We start from the raw sequence: 14252 nt of genomic DNA, 5'->3' as shown, positions 1-14252 counted from the left end.
CAGTACGCGGGCCTCTCACCGCTGTGGCCTCTCCCGCTGCTGAGCACAGGCTCCGGACGCGCAGGCTCAGCGGCCATGGCTCACGGGCCCAGCCGCTCCGCGGCATGTGGGATCCTCCCGGACCGGGGCACGAACCCGCGTCCCCTGCATCGGCAGGCGGACTCCCAACAACTGCGCCACCAGGGAAGCCCCCTACAAACCCTTTTTAAGTGGACTGGCCCTACGTGGTGGGCCACGTGGGTTGGGCTGGACGAGTCCCAGTGCCGAGGATGAGGCAGAGTTTGGAGGGTGCCTTGGAGCACCGATTAGGGACTATGGGAGTCAGTTTGAGCAGTGGCCCTACTCACGTTGACCATTTCTTGACAGTCCTCTGCTTTCACGTTATCCCACATCATGGTCCTCAGCAGCTTCTCCAGAGCATCCATGGATTGTTCGTAGAGAAACAAATCAAAGTGAGTGTGAGGGTCAGGCCGAGGGGAGCAAGTTCATTCATTCTACTCCACTTTGCACTCCCCTCGGGCCTCGCCCCCTCATACATGAATGTGCTCCGTGTCCTTGTCTGTCTTGCCTTCATTTTTGAGTTTTTCCAGAGGTGGAAGGGGCAGCAGCTTCTTCTCAAGAATATTAAGATGGTCATTCAGTGAGAGCTGAGGTTTCAGTTTACTGAAACGAGAACCATGGGGAGGAGTGGATATTATGTTGACAAACAAAACATAACTCAGTAGAATTCCCAAGAACTGCCAGTCTGAAGGGTCTGTAGGGGTCAGGTACATTTCTGATGGGCTGGGATGTTGAGGGAGGTGGTGATGGAAGTAGAGAGAGACTGGGGACAAAGAACCAGACTGTAGCGGTGGGCATAGTCCACACACTTCAGGTCTAATTTATTAGAGTGATAAACAAACCATCACTTGCTTTGCATTACTTTACCCTTTACTATATGATCTAACATTAATCTACTTGTTTTCTTCAGCACTTGACTGTGTGTGCGTGTGTGTGTGTGTGTGTGTGATAGAGAGAGAGAGAGAGAGATTCTAAGTTTGGAGCAGTGAGTTTTATAAATTTCATATGTCCTCTCATGTTATATGTAATGCCACACATACTATAGGTTCTTATAAATGCACAAGTGAATAAATGATAATGGAAACTTCCTTCTTTTGTTCCTTTCTTTCCTTCCTCTCTCTCTTTCTTTCTTTCTGACATATACTGTAGACATTACGAGGATATAAACAAACCTGGACATAACTTGGAAAAATGTAAATGTTCAATAAACAAGAAAAACTCCATTTGTTATTAAATAAGTGTAAATTAAGACAATACAATACCACTTGTCAGCAACCAAATTAACAAAGAAATTAGAAATGATGACACTGTCAGAGAAAGGTGAAATTGGTTCTCTCACTGGAGAGTAAAAGTCAGTAACAGCTGGGACAACTCTATTGAAAGTGTTAAATGTGGGCTTCCCTGGTGGCGCAGTGGTTGGGAGTCTGCCTGCCGGTGCCGGGGACACGGGTTTGTGCCCCGGTCCGGGAAGATCCCACATGCCACGGAGTGGCTGGGCCCATGAGCCATGGCCGCTGGGCCTGCGCGTCCGGAGCCTGTGCTCCACAACGGGAGAGACCACAATACTGAGAGGCCCGTGTAATGCAAAAAAAAAAAAAAAAAAAAAAGTGTTAAATGTGTTGATATATGCTGAACAATCTTCTCATCCTTACCGTCTGGCTGGCTGTTTAAAAAACTCAACTTATTGAGCTATAATTTATGCACAACCAGCTGCATCCATTAAAGTGTGCAGTCAAATGAGTTTCATACTCATGGAACCACCACTATAATCAATATAGAACATTGCTATCATGCCCCAATTTTTCCTCATGCTTCTTTGCAGCTCGTCTCTTCCTCTACCCTGGCCCAAGGCAACCACTGATTTGCTTTCTGCCATTAGAGATTAGTTTGCGAGTTCTACAGGTGTCCTGTCCATGTCAGGATAGCCATTAGCAACATGTTGCTATTGAACACTTGAGTTGTGGCTGGTTTGATTTAAAATATGCTGTAATTGTAAAACACACTGGATTTTGAAGATTTATTATGAAAATCATGTAAATTATCTTATTACTTCTTTATTTTAAATACTTGAAATAATATACTGAATGTATTAGATTAAAATTAATTATTAAAATTAATTTAACTTGTTTCTTTTTACACGTTTAAAAGTGGCTACTAGAAAATTTTAACTGACATGTAACTTGTATTATACTTTATTTCTACTTGACAATACTGTTCTGGAGCCTGGTTAATTCTTAATTGATCTTCAAGATTTATTTGCACTTTCTTTAAACCTCCCTCATCTTTGTAAACATGGCAACTTGTGCCTTCCCTTATTTTGCTTCTTATCGAGTTTTAGAGAAATTATGTGAATGTGTTTTGCATTTATTTCCCCTAGTTGACTAAAACTCCTTCAGAGCAAGGCCGTATTTTATTCAACATTGTCCTTTTAGAACCTAGCTCAGTGTCTGATACATGGATGCAACTCAATAATATTTATTGAAACGAATTGTCAACTTTTATAATTAGAAGTTCAGAGAACACTTTTTGCACAAGGGTGTTCACCAAAGTATTACTTATAGTTTTTAAAAACAAGAAATAATTAAATGTAGCAATAGGAGGTTGATTAATAATTAAATGTAACAATATGAGGCATATCTATGTACCAAGATATTAGGCAGCCATTAAAAATGATGTTTGTTACCTCAACGTAATAAATGCCACATATGAAAAGCCTACAGCTAACATCATGCACAATGGTGAAAGACTGAAAACTTTCCCTATAAGATCAGGAACAAGACAAAGATGCCACTTCTATTTAACATAATACTGGAAGTTCCAGCCAGAGCAATTAGATAAGAAAAATAAATAAGGGCATCCAGATTGGAAAGGTGAAGTAAATTATCTCTGTTTGCAGATGACATGATCTTATACATAGACAATCCTAAAGAATCTACAAAAAATATTAAAACTAATAAGCAAATTCATCAAAGTTGCAGAATACAGGGACTTCCCTGGTGGCTCAGTGGTTAAGAATCCTCCTGCCAATGCAGGGGACACGGGTTCAAGCCCTGGTCCAGGAAGATCCCACATGCCGTGGAGCAACTAAGCCTGTGTGCCACAACTACTGAGCCTGTGCTTTAGGGCCTGAGTGCCACAACTACTGAGCCCATGTGCTGCAACTATTGAAGCCTACGTGCCTAGAGCCCGTTCTCCGCAACAAGAGAAGCCACCGCAGTGAGAAACCTGTATACCGCAACAAAGAATAGCCACCGCTTGCCGCAACTAGAGAAAGCCCATGCAGAGCAACAAAGACCCAACACAGCCACAAAAAAAAAAAAAAGGTTGCAGAATACAAAATCAACACAAAAATCAGTTGCATTTTTATACACTTGAACAATGAACCATCAAAAAAAGAAATTAACAATTCCATTTACAATAGCATAAGAAAGAATAAAATACTTAGGAATAACCAAGAAGGTGGAAGACTTGTACACTGAAAACCACAAAATGTTGCTGAGGGAAATTAAAGAAGACACAAATAAAGAGAAAGACATTCCATGTCCTTGGATTTGAGTATTTATTATTGTTAAGATGTCCATACAAAGCAGTCTACAGATTTAATGGAATTCCTATCAGAATCCCAATGACACTTTTTGAAGAAATAGAAAAATCCATCCTAAAACTCACATGGAATCTCAAGGGACCCCAAGTAGCCAAAACAATCTTGAAAAAGAACAAAGTTGGAGATCTCACACTTCCTGGTTTCAAAACTTATTACACAACCACAGCAATCAAACCAGTATAGTACTGGCATAAATAAACAGATACAGACCAATGGAATACAATAGACAGCCCAGAAACAAACTCTAGTATATATGGTCAGATGATTTCCAACAAGGGTTCCAAGACCATTCAGAGGGGAATGATATTGGATTTGGCAATGATTTCTTGGATATGACACTAAAAGCACAGATGATGGAAGTACAAATAAACAAATGGGCCTACATCAAAATTAAAAACTTCTGTGCATCAAGAACACAATTTAGAGTAAAAGACAACCTGTGGAATGAGAAGATATTTGCAAATCATATATCTAATAAGGGGTTAATAACCTTATAGAGAATAGAAAGAATATAAAATATATAAATAACTCCTACAACTCAACAACAACAACAAAAAAGAAAGAACCAAAAAAGGACAAAGGATTGAACAGACATTTTTCCAAAGAAGATATACAAATAGGCAATAAGGCTATGAAAAGAGGCTCGAAGTCATTAATCATTAGGGAACGGCAACTCAAAGCCACAATGAGATACCATCTCACACCCATTAGGATGGCTACTGTAAAAACAAACAAACAGAAAATAACAAAGTGATGGCAAGTTTACCGAAAAATTAGAACCCTTGTGCACTGCTAGTGGGAATGTAAAATAGTGTCACTGCCAGAGAAAACAGTATGGTGGTTCCTCTAAATAGCCTTGACATATGATCCAACAGGCCTACTTATGGGTATATATCCAGAATAATTAAAAGCAGGGTCTGGAAGAAATATCTGTGCACCCATGTTCATAGCAGCATTATTTACAATAGCCGAAATGTGAAAAACACCCATCAGATGAACGTCCAACAGATGAATGGATTAACAAAATATGGTATACACATAGAATGGAATATTGTTCAGCCTTAAAAAAGGAATGAAATTCTGATTCATGCTACAACATGGATGGACCTTGAAGACATTGTTCTAAGGGAAATAAGCCAGGTGTCAAAAGATAAATACTGTATGATGCCACTTACATGAGTTACCTAAAGTATAAAATTCACAGAGACAGAAAGAATGGTAGCTGCCAGGGCTGGTGGAAGGAGGGAATGAAGAGTTGTTGAACAGGTACAGAGCTTCAGTTTTGCAAGATGAAAAGAGTTCTGGAGATTGCTTTGCACAACAATGTAAAAGTACTTAACACACTGAACTGTATACTTAAAAATGGCTCAGATGATAAACATGTATACTTTACCACAATCAAAAATAAAAAAAATTAATAAAAAACGACTGATGTCTGTGAAGAGTTGGTAATAACATGGGAATATGTAAGATGAGGTGAGAAAAAAAAAACAGGATTAAAAAATCATATTCAGAGTAGAATCTCAACTCTGTAACCAACATGGAAGACTAGAAATAAAGACACGGAAATATACCAAAATGTTGATATAAGGGGGGGGGGATTGGGATGATTTTTATTATTTTTAAAAACTTTCTGTAGTTTCCAGGGGAAAAATATTATTTTAAAAACGCGCTTAAAATTATTATCTTCTTTAGGCTTATTGCTGCTAACCAAACTAGGGTGTGATTAAGGGTTTCATATATTTCTAATGGGACGATTAAAATTTGCCTACAGGCCAAGATAAATTATTTTTGCACAGAAGTTTCAGTCCTCATATATCAATAAGTCTGACTCTTGTAAGCAGCTCCGCTAGTCCCTGTGAGTCAACAAATGATCAGGCTCTCAGTCAATTCTGTCACTCTGGAAAGAGAAAAAGCCCCCATTTGAAATAACCTATTGATGAACTGTGTTCATGTTTGATCAGTGCACTAGAGTCTGCACCGATCGATAAGTCAGTTGATCAGAATGAGGATATGGGGGAGGAAATATTTTTTCAATGAGAACAAACAAAAAATTCTCTACCTGAGGTATCTGATGGCGATTAAGACTTTCCACCGAACAGGGCTAGCCAAGGAATCCAGGGGCTCGTCCCTGATGAAGTCCTGAAACACAGACAAGGAGGTGAACTGTCTCAGGAAGGACCAGGGGAGTTTCTAGACACAAAGAGGTGGAAACCTCATTGGACCGTTGAGCACCCTCAGGCGGAAATACGCCCAAGGTCTGTTCTTCGGGACTGGCGAGTTTTACCCATTACCTGCACTCTTGGTAATGAACTTCTCAGGGTCTTGCCCATGTCCTCCCTGCACACTCACCAGCATGTAACCCAGCAGCACCTCCTTGTAGGAAAACTTGAACTTCTCATCCTCAGCATCTTGGACAGCAATGCCAATTTCCGTGATACTTCTTATAAAACTCATCTGCAGATCCATGTCCTAAAGCAAAATGACTCACAGTGCGAGCCAGGGTCTTAGGCACCACAGCCGGTTCTACAAATAGGGTTGAAATATGTGCCCAGACAGGAGTGACACTCTGCTCCTTTTGCCACCTCCACCTTAGTCTCGGATCCAAGTTGCAGGGAAGTTGAGAAACTAAGGTCAATCTCCAGGCCCTCCAGCTCCCATCATAAACTGAGGTTTCTCTAGAGCAGTGGCTTTCAAACATTTTTGATCAGAAATCAAAATAGGAAACAGTTTACAATTCTACCCAGTACTTACATGTACAATATAGTGAATATAGATATATATATAATACATAACTGAAATAAAAGTTTTATGATATTTATTATTGCTATGTGCAATGTACTCTTTTATTTCTCTTTCATTTCATTACAAACATTTTGCTGGTCTTGATCTATTAGATATATGAAATTGATTTCATGATCTACTGGTGGTTTACAATCCACAGTTCTAAGAACACTGTTCTAGTTTACAGTCTAACTTCCAAACCACCTAGAACCAAATACAGCTCCTTGTTCTGTCTTAAATTAGGTTCAGGGTTCCTGGCTTCAGAACTGGATTAAGTAGTTATATTTTGGGATCCTTTCCTGTGGAATCAAATCAAGAGAACATTTATGCTTACTGTACTTCCAGGGAGCATAATTTGTATTCAAATATATTTATACTCAAACACAGGTATTCAAATATATCACATATGCTGCATACCTTGTTCATCACAGCCATGCCCAGAACCTGAAAAAAATCAAAGGCAGAAGCAGACACTAGAGCAGCAGTTAGAGTTCCCTCATCCCAACAAAAAGACCCACCCATCAACCTGAAGGACAACAGTGAAGCAGGATGCCGAGTCCTTCCAACTGGTGGGAGCTGTTGCCTCCCTCCCCCAGTTTCAAAGAGAGACCCTGTACACTGGAAGATTCTTTGCCCTGGGTGAATCATGACTAAACTACAGAAAGCAGCATAAAGATGTCAAGCCTTTGGGCTTCAGCCTTCTCATTTTAAAGAGGCTCTATCAGACTTTGGTAAGAAAAAGGGTATTAAAGCTCTTGGCAGAAAAAGCGGTGAAAAGTTATAAAATGAAAGTTAATAGGGCAGCTGACTTTGGAATTGAGATATAGTTAGTTCTGCGACAACGCCTGTGTTGAAAATGCAAATTTGTTTCAACAAAATTGATACATGAGGGAATACTTTTAGCATATTCTGAATTTTGAGTTTGCTTATGCACGGTTTTGTCCGTGAGAGCAAAAAGGTGCAACAGTTGAACTGAGCCGCATAGGAAGACTTGTGCACATACCTCAAATATCCGTCAGCTGCCTTCATTTACTGTGTGTGATGAGCTGCTCTCATTCAAATCTGGCATTACAGCTGTTTGTCAGATTTCAGGTAACCCTCTTTCCCACCACCATTTCATAGTAGCTCATAAATTGCACAGCTGACTTCAGGTGTTTTTCAAGGAAACGTGCTGTCATTTCTTGGTAGTATTTATATATTTCCTGAATGTTTTTTAAATTACTTTTGAAAATTTAATTCTGTTTTTCCCCCATAATCCCTGTGGTTTTTCTGCAAATGTTGCCTTATAGCAGAACTGACCTCAAAGTGTCCAGTGATCTTTATCTGAAACATCTTTGTCTCTTTCCTTTTTTATTTTTATAATAATTTTCCTCAATGATGGACTAAATATTAATGTAACATAAAACATCTTTGAAAATTTTGTTTTCAGTTCTCATCATTGCTTATCAAATTTTGGGTATGTCAGAATCACTTTTTGAGGAAGGTGTTAAAATTACAGATTCAGTGATCCATCCCTGAAGACTGATTCATTAGGGATCTCCATTTTTAACAGGCTTTCCAGGTAATTCTCATGCAGCTGAGGTGTGAGGATCACTGCCCTACATCCTTCCACTAGCATGTACCTATATCTACAATACCGTGAGCTCCCTATGAGTCCATTCTTCTCACATACACACATGAATAAATGTCAAGGGCACAGATTTATCAAATAGGTGGTTTGTGGAGGACACAGAAGAGGAGATAAAGGAACATACTGTACAATCCCTAACATCAAGGTGCTGTCAACCTAACGGGAGAAGCAGATGTGCAGGTAATCAACGAAAACCCCTAAACCTGGCTGTGAATAAGAATCATTCATAAACCTTTAAAAAATACAAATGGCAGACCCTACCCCAGACTTACTGAGGCAACCTCCCTGGATAATGACTCTGGGAAGCCATATTTTAAACTTGATTGCTAGGTGGGTCTTAGGTGGCTAACTTGGTACTAATCAGCAAAATGGCTGAACTGACAACCTGTAGAAAGCATTTTATTAAAGATACCAAAAGTGCTATGGGGGACAGAAATGATTGGATGAATTCCAACTCGGTTTTGTGGTTCCGAGGCAGAAGCATCCTTGGCATGTTGAGGAGTGTCAAGGATGGTCAGCGTGGCTGGGATGAAGGTGGAGGGGGAAATTAGTACGGCTTGAGGTGGATTGAGTAGATTGACAAGTGATGCATTTTATTCACTTAAAAATACATAAATGGCTCTTACTATTTGTGAGACACTCTTTTAGATGGCTTATAAGTATTACCCTATAAAAGGTTAAACAGCTACCATTAGCAACTCATCAGAGACTATTACAGGGAAGTAATAAACCAGCTGCCCTAAAGTAGTACAGGAGTCATTGCTTTAAGTTTAAATGAGGGTGAGATCATGGTGGGTACAACTGGTCTAGGAAGGCAACACGGGAGTGGTGGGATGTGAACTGCCCAAGGTCTTAAGAAAGAAAGAAATCACTCAACTCTGTTTCATAATAAAATAAGTTCTCATCCTTCAAACATACTACACCATACCCTATCTTTCCTTTGGTCTGTATCCTTTGAGCGTGAAGATTTTCAAGAGCTGAGTCCCTCCAAGTTTTGGGAACCCCAGCCTTGGAACCCCAGCCTTGGAAATCGAACCCTGTGTTGGTTGTTACCTGAGAGCACTGGCCATAAAGAAACAGGACTTGGGATACAATGTCTTGATCAAGCCTGGGGAGGAGCTGCCTCTTGGGAGCATGGAGGGCCACGGCTCCATAGATTACCATGACGTCAGTCTTGTCAGACTCTTTTTCCCAGAGAAAATACCCTGAAGATGAGGAAAGAGAGACATAAAAAATATGACTGAAGGAGTTTCTTTTTCTCTCATATTTTTTCTTAATTCTATGGGCCACTAGGGGGTTAAGAAATGGGACTGAGATTATTACAATTAGTCTAAAGCTGACACTCTTGCCTGTATAAATTTAAACACACAGGACGGTGTTGTGGATCTATCAGGCGTTAAGAGAGGTACCTGTGAGAAGGCTTGCATTAATTTTTACTCATTAAATTCTTCTCCTTTAGGGGAAGCAGAGTGTGTGTACACAATGGAAACTCTCCATGAGGCCTGAGCAGCTGGGACAAACCTAGGCACACACGGAGCTCCTTAGGGCCTCCCAGGTCAGCATTAGTGACAGAAAGGAGGAGACTTGTTACCTAGCTGGTCATTCTTCAGGGCCTGGGTTCGGACAGTTCTGACCTGGAATAAAGACCTGTGGACGGGAGCAAGTGTAATACGGAGAAAGGATATTCACTGAAGGAGTGAGTGTCATTTGCCTTTGCAATGACCAAGGGCTTTGGAGGAGAAAATTCTTCTTTTTACCTTGCATCGATTCATGAAAAACTTTTCCCTACCTTGGAATGTTTTAAGAACTTTTAAAACAATTTCAAAGTGGTTCTCGGCACAGTATCCTAAGATAGATGTTATTCCCTAAAATCAGAAAAGATAGGACATTTTGAGTTTATTCATCTATTCAACAAATATATATTGAGCACCCATTATGTGTCAGGAACTCTTCTAGGTACAGGGGATACAGGATTGAACAAAACACATCAAACTCCCCATCCTTTTGAGTGTGCAACCAGGGGAAGTGACTGAGAAGTGACATAAAGTGAACACATAAATTTGGTAAGCATGTAAATGTAAATGTATAGTATGTCAGAAGGTGATAAGTGCTATGGAGATAAGAAAAGCAAAAAAAAAAAAGAGTAGAAGCTGCACACTGGGGGGAGTTGGCAATATAAGTAGGGTGCCCAGAGAAGGCCTCAATACAAGGGTGACATGGAGAAGAGTCCTGAAATAAGCAAGAGACTGAGCCATTGGACTACCTGGGAAGCAGAATTCTAAACAGATGGAGTAAGTGCAAAGGCCCTGAGGTCCATCGAGGAGGGCAGAAGGAACAATCAGGGGGAAGTGCAGGATGAGGTGAGAGAGGAAGTGGGGGTTGGTCTGAGTAGGGCCTTTCAGGCCACAGCCAGTAATTTGGATTTCTAATCTTAGGCTAGTGGGAAGCCAGTGGAGGTTTTTTTGAGCTAGAGTTGACTGTCATTTCTATAGGATCCCTCTCCTGCTGAACGCTTACTATATCTCAAGTGGCTAAAATGTTGAAAGTTTGTAGCTCCTGTTTCATGCTCTGTGGTCATATTCCCCCCTTGCCCACATTCTTTCCACCTCTCTTGCTCGAGGCTCACTTCACCACTGTACCTTCATGGCAGTTTGTTTTTGAGTCCTGTTATATTTCATCCGATTGTATAACCCGGCTAGAACCACCATGACCACTGTCACCAAGGTCTCAACCAGCACTGTTCTTAGTCCTCAGATACCAGGGCACATACTCTCCATTATCAGAAGATGCTTGGAAGAGATATTTAAAGGCTTGTGGCCTGATGTCTCTGTGTTCCTTGGTCAGGGCCTAAGATATAAACCTGTGTCTTTCAGCCTCTGGGTCCTGTCACGCCACAGTGCTCTGTGTTTCTCCTCTTCCAACCCATCTTCCTAATGTCTTAACTCCTTCCCCTACTTTTCCACCTACGTCCCACTGTCTTTCTATCATGTAAGTCTGGCAAAGCCCTGGATAAATCTGACTCCCCATTTGCCGATCACCTATCCCTACACCTCATCTGCAGGAGGCTACTGGAAAAAAAAGTGACCCCACTGAGAAAATAGGTGCCAGTAGAAGATGATTTCAACCCCCAATGGGGCCCTCAAATCTGCACAGATGTCCTACATCTTTCCCTGAGTCCATTTTCTCTCTCCAGTTCCTCACAGTTGCAACCTCAGCTCTTTTCTCCTGAAACTGTTCACTAAGCACTCTCCATGAATAAGAACTTTGAGAAGCGTTCTATTTTCCCTTATTTTACTTGGAAGAACATGTTGTAGAGGCAAGATTTGAATCCAGCTAGTCTGACATCAGAATCAGAGCTCAGGTGTCACCTGAGGGAGAGAGTCATGCTCGGGAGATGGAAGGCCAGCAGGCTCAGTGAGACTAAGAAAGTTACGTGTTAACACCTTACCCATCCAGAGGTCATTCACTAAGTGACTTGAGTGCGTGGGACACACTCAAACTTGAAGTAAAGTTAAGTAAAAGAGGAATTTGAGAAGCTCAAATGGATGTCACAAAGTTCATCTTTTAAAGTTTGTGAACCCCTCAGACCTTGAATGACAGCCATATTGTATGCTTATATCTGAAATAAACTGACATTGTTTCCTAGCCCAGAGCAGAACTAAAAGGGCAATTAGGATGGAAAAAATGGTGCTAGGAATAATGCCAATGAGAAATGTGATGACTGAATAACTGAGAAGGAACAGTTTCAAAAGTTCAGTAAGTCTAGTGGTTTCTAGCCATTTACGATGGGGAAAAGACCCTAAACATCTGAGAATTTCTGAGAAGAGTATATAACTAGACAGACTATGAAAATATATTTTTTACTAGCTGGTCTTTATTAGCCTTGAAGAGTTTCGTTTTTGTTTTTGTTTTTTAACAGACATCCTCCTTTTTCTTCCACATTCACATATGCTCTCCAGCTTAGGCTAGGGTAGGGAAGAGGCAAAAACACTTTGCAAAAGCTCTCCAGGTTATACTTATATTTTCTCTAGGTGGAAAACCAATCGTATATAAGCTTACTTTCAGCTTACAAGTTTAATGATTTTGATACTTACAATCATACTCTTAAGTTATAAAGCCAAGGTCAAAATATATTTAAAATACTCTTGTTAGGTGAGTGATTAAAATTCATTTTTCAATATTTTCACAAACCTGGTTAGATAATGAAGCATTGATATTTAAATAAGGAAGTTTCATTTTTCTGAAAAATTCTGTTGGACTCTCTTGAATGCATGGATAATTCTGAATGAGTAAGACATTAACATAAGAACTGTCAGAGGTTTTCCAGAGGGAATTCATTATCATTATCATGAGAGGAAATTGAAAGAAAGGGGTCCCACCTGGCGTTGATCCCCCAGGTGGTTGGGAGCAGCCAGAGCTTCCTTAATCTGTGAGCTTACAAAGTCTTTGTCTTGGCAGGATGCTAAGGTGGTTCCCAAGGCTTTCCAAAGAAATTTCTGGAAAACAAAGGACAAGCAACACAGTTAAAGGTTGGAAAGCAAGACTGATGAAAAATGGAAAGAGTTAAAACAGTCATTTGAAGAAAAGACATTGAGGTAACTTATGACTGCTTACTAACCATGTACTTTCCTATACTATCTCTTCAAAGCGTTCCCCCACCCCGCCAAGGCTCTGTCCTCTACCTGTGTTCTTCTGCTCTCCTCTATGCCATGTGCTCCACCATCATAATACCTTTCACTCTCTACTGTAATTTTTAATTTTCTTATTTGTCTCTATGCTCAGAATTTCCGTTCTTGGTTGCAGAGGGTCTTATTGATTATTTCCAGTGGACAGTCACTGGTAGCTAATAAGTGCTCATTGCATTAACATGCTCAATAAAATTGGGTAATTTTGAAGATAATGTCATCAGATATTCTCAAACTCCACAGTATATTGACTTAGTTTATAGTTTAGGAGATTTAGAGTATAGTAATTTTGAAAATAATACTTTGTATGCTCTACTATTATCTCTCTCCCAGGAGCAGAGTGAGTTGTCCAGAAGTGCTGCCAGAATGGTATTAGGAGTGAAAAAGAAAATTCACATAGGAACTTTTACACACGCATTGTGTCTTTAGTAAGGAACTCTAAACTGGGGAGGGAAAGCACCCCATGGAGGAACACTGGAGGCGGAGCATGTGGGGAATCATTCTGTGGCTTCCACCTCCCTTACAGTGGTGAGAATGTTGGATTCATTATGCCAGCCCTACCCTGGTTCCTTCTGCAGTGTCGGGATGGAGAAAAGGCAAGTAGGAAAGTCGTGTCTTCCTGTCATCTCGTTAGAGGCCATGTATGATGTAGAGCTATGCCTGGAGGTGTGGGGCAGCCCCTTAGTGGCTTGTGTTTGAACAGTATAGGACACTCCTGGATGTAAATAGGTATATGAACATGTGTGTATATATAGCTATATAATACCAGATTGGCATCTCTTTATTTAGACTGTCCATCTTGTTACACACAGGAGAGTAAAGTGGCCAGTTGGAAGTCCACTCTAAGGACCCTGCAGAGCTCCAAGGACCCTGCAGAGCTCTAAGGATTGTAGCTATGGAGTGGTCATTATTGATCAGAAAGGATGTATGGCACAGGAGGAAAGGAAAATCTAGTAGTAACAAATGAAGTTAAATTAGTACATTCAGGAGAAATTGTACGCATTAGTCTGACTTGGGATGAGAGGGGGACCTAAGGTGATAAAACAGGTGGAAGAACTACCAGAGTAAGAGTAAAATCAGAGTAAGAATCTGACAAGGTAGCAGCCACTTCACTCTCAGTTGTCCAGGCAAAAGACCCCCATGATCATGGAATCATAATGAGGAAAACTGTTTACAGAACTGGAGTAAATATTAATTGGGGTCAAAGCTGCTAGAGTCTATTTAACTCCATCTTGGGAGAAGGACAGGAAAGAGTCTGGAAAAGTCTTGTGCTGAGAAAAAATTGATTTGATCAGGGGGAAATATGACTTACATGTGAAGGGCTAGCTGGCCTCAGTGGCCCCCAGTACTGCTGATCTGTTGCTTCTCTGCTGAATTTGGTCAGATTCAATGTATAGTGCATTCTTACTTGGGGACTTGGCTAGGAATCCCAGAAATCAGAAACCCGGAATTGGGGGAAAAAATGTCATTGATTGCAAAAATAGCCATA

General features: G+C 40.6%; 1 protein-coding gene across 1 annotated transcript in view; it reads right to left on the bottom strand.

The window, feature by feature from the left end:
- The window catches only part of MROH2B (maestro heat like repeat family member 2B), a 63691-nt gene that overhangs the window by 19752 nt on the left and 29687 nt on the right, over nucleotides 1-14252 (bottom strand). Inside the window, 9 exon segments of the mRNA XM_007469657.1 lie at nucleotides 307-444; nucleotides 538-663; nucleotides 5727-5806; nucleotides 6017-6136; nucleotides 6866-6892; nucleotides 9132-9256; nucleotides 9259-9283; nucleotides 9836-9943; nucleotides 12458-12574. Coding sequence (XP_007469719.1) covers nucleotides 307-444; nucleotides 538-663; nucleotides 5727-5806; nucleotides 6017-6136; nucleotides 6866-6892; nucleotides 9132-9256; nucleotides 9259-9283; nucleotides 9836-9943; nucleotides 12458-12574 — 866 coding nt within the window.

Source organism: Lipotes vexillifer, unplaced genomic scaffold, assembly GCF_000442215.2.
Source record: "Lipotes vexillifer unplaced genomic scaffold, Lipotes_vexillifer_v1.1 scaffold434, whole genome shotgun sequence".
In the NCBI taxonomy this organism is placed as follows: Eukaryota; Metazoa; Chordata; class Mammalia; order Artiodactyla; family Lipotidae; genus Lipotes; species Lipotes vexillifer.
Note: the sequence above shows the minus strand (reverse complement) of the source record. Positions and strands in the feature narration are given on the sequence as shown.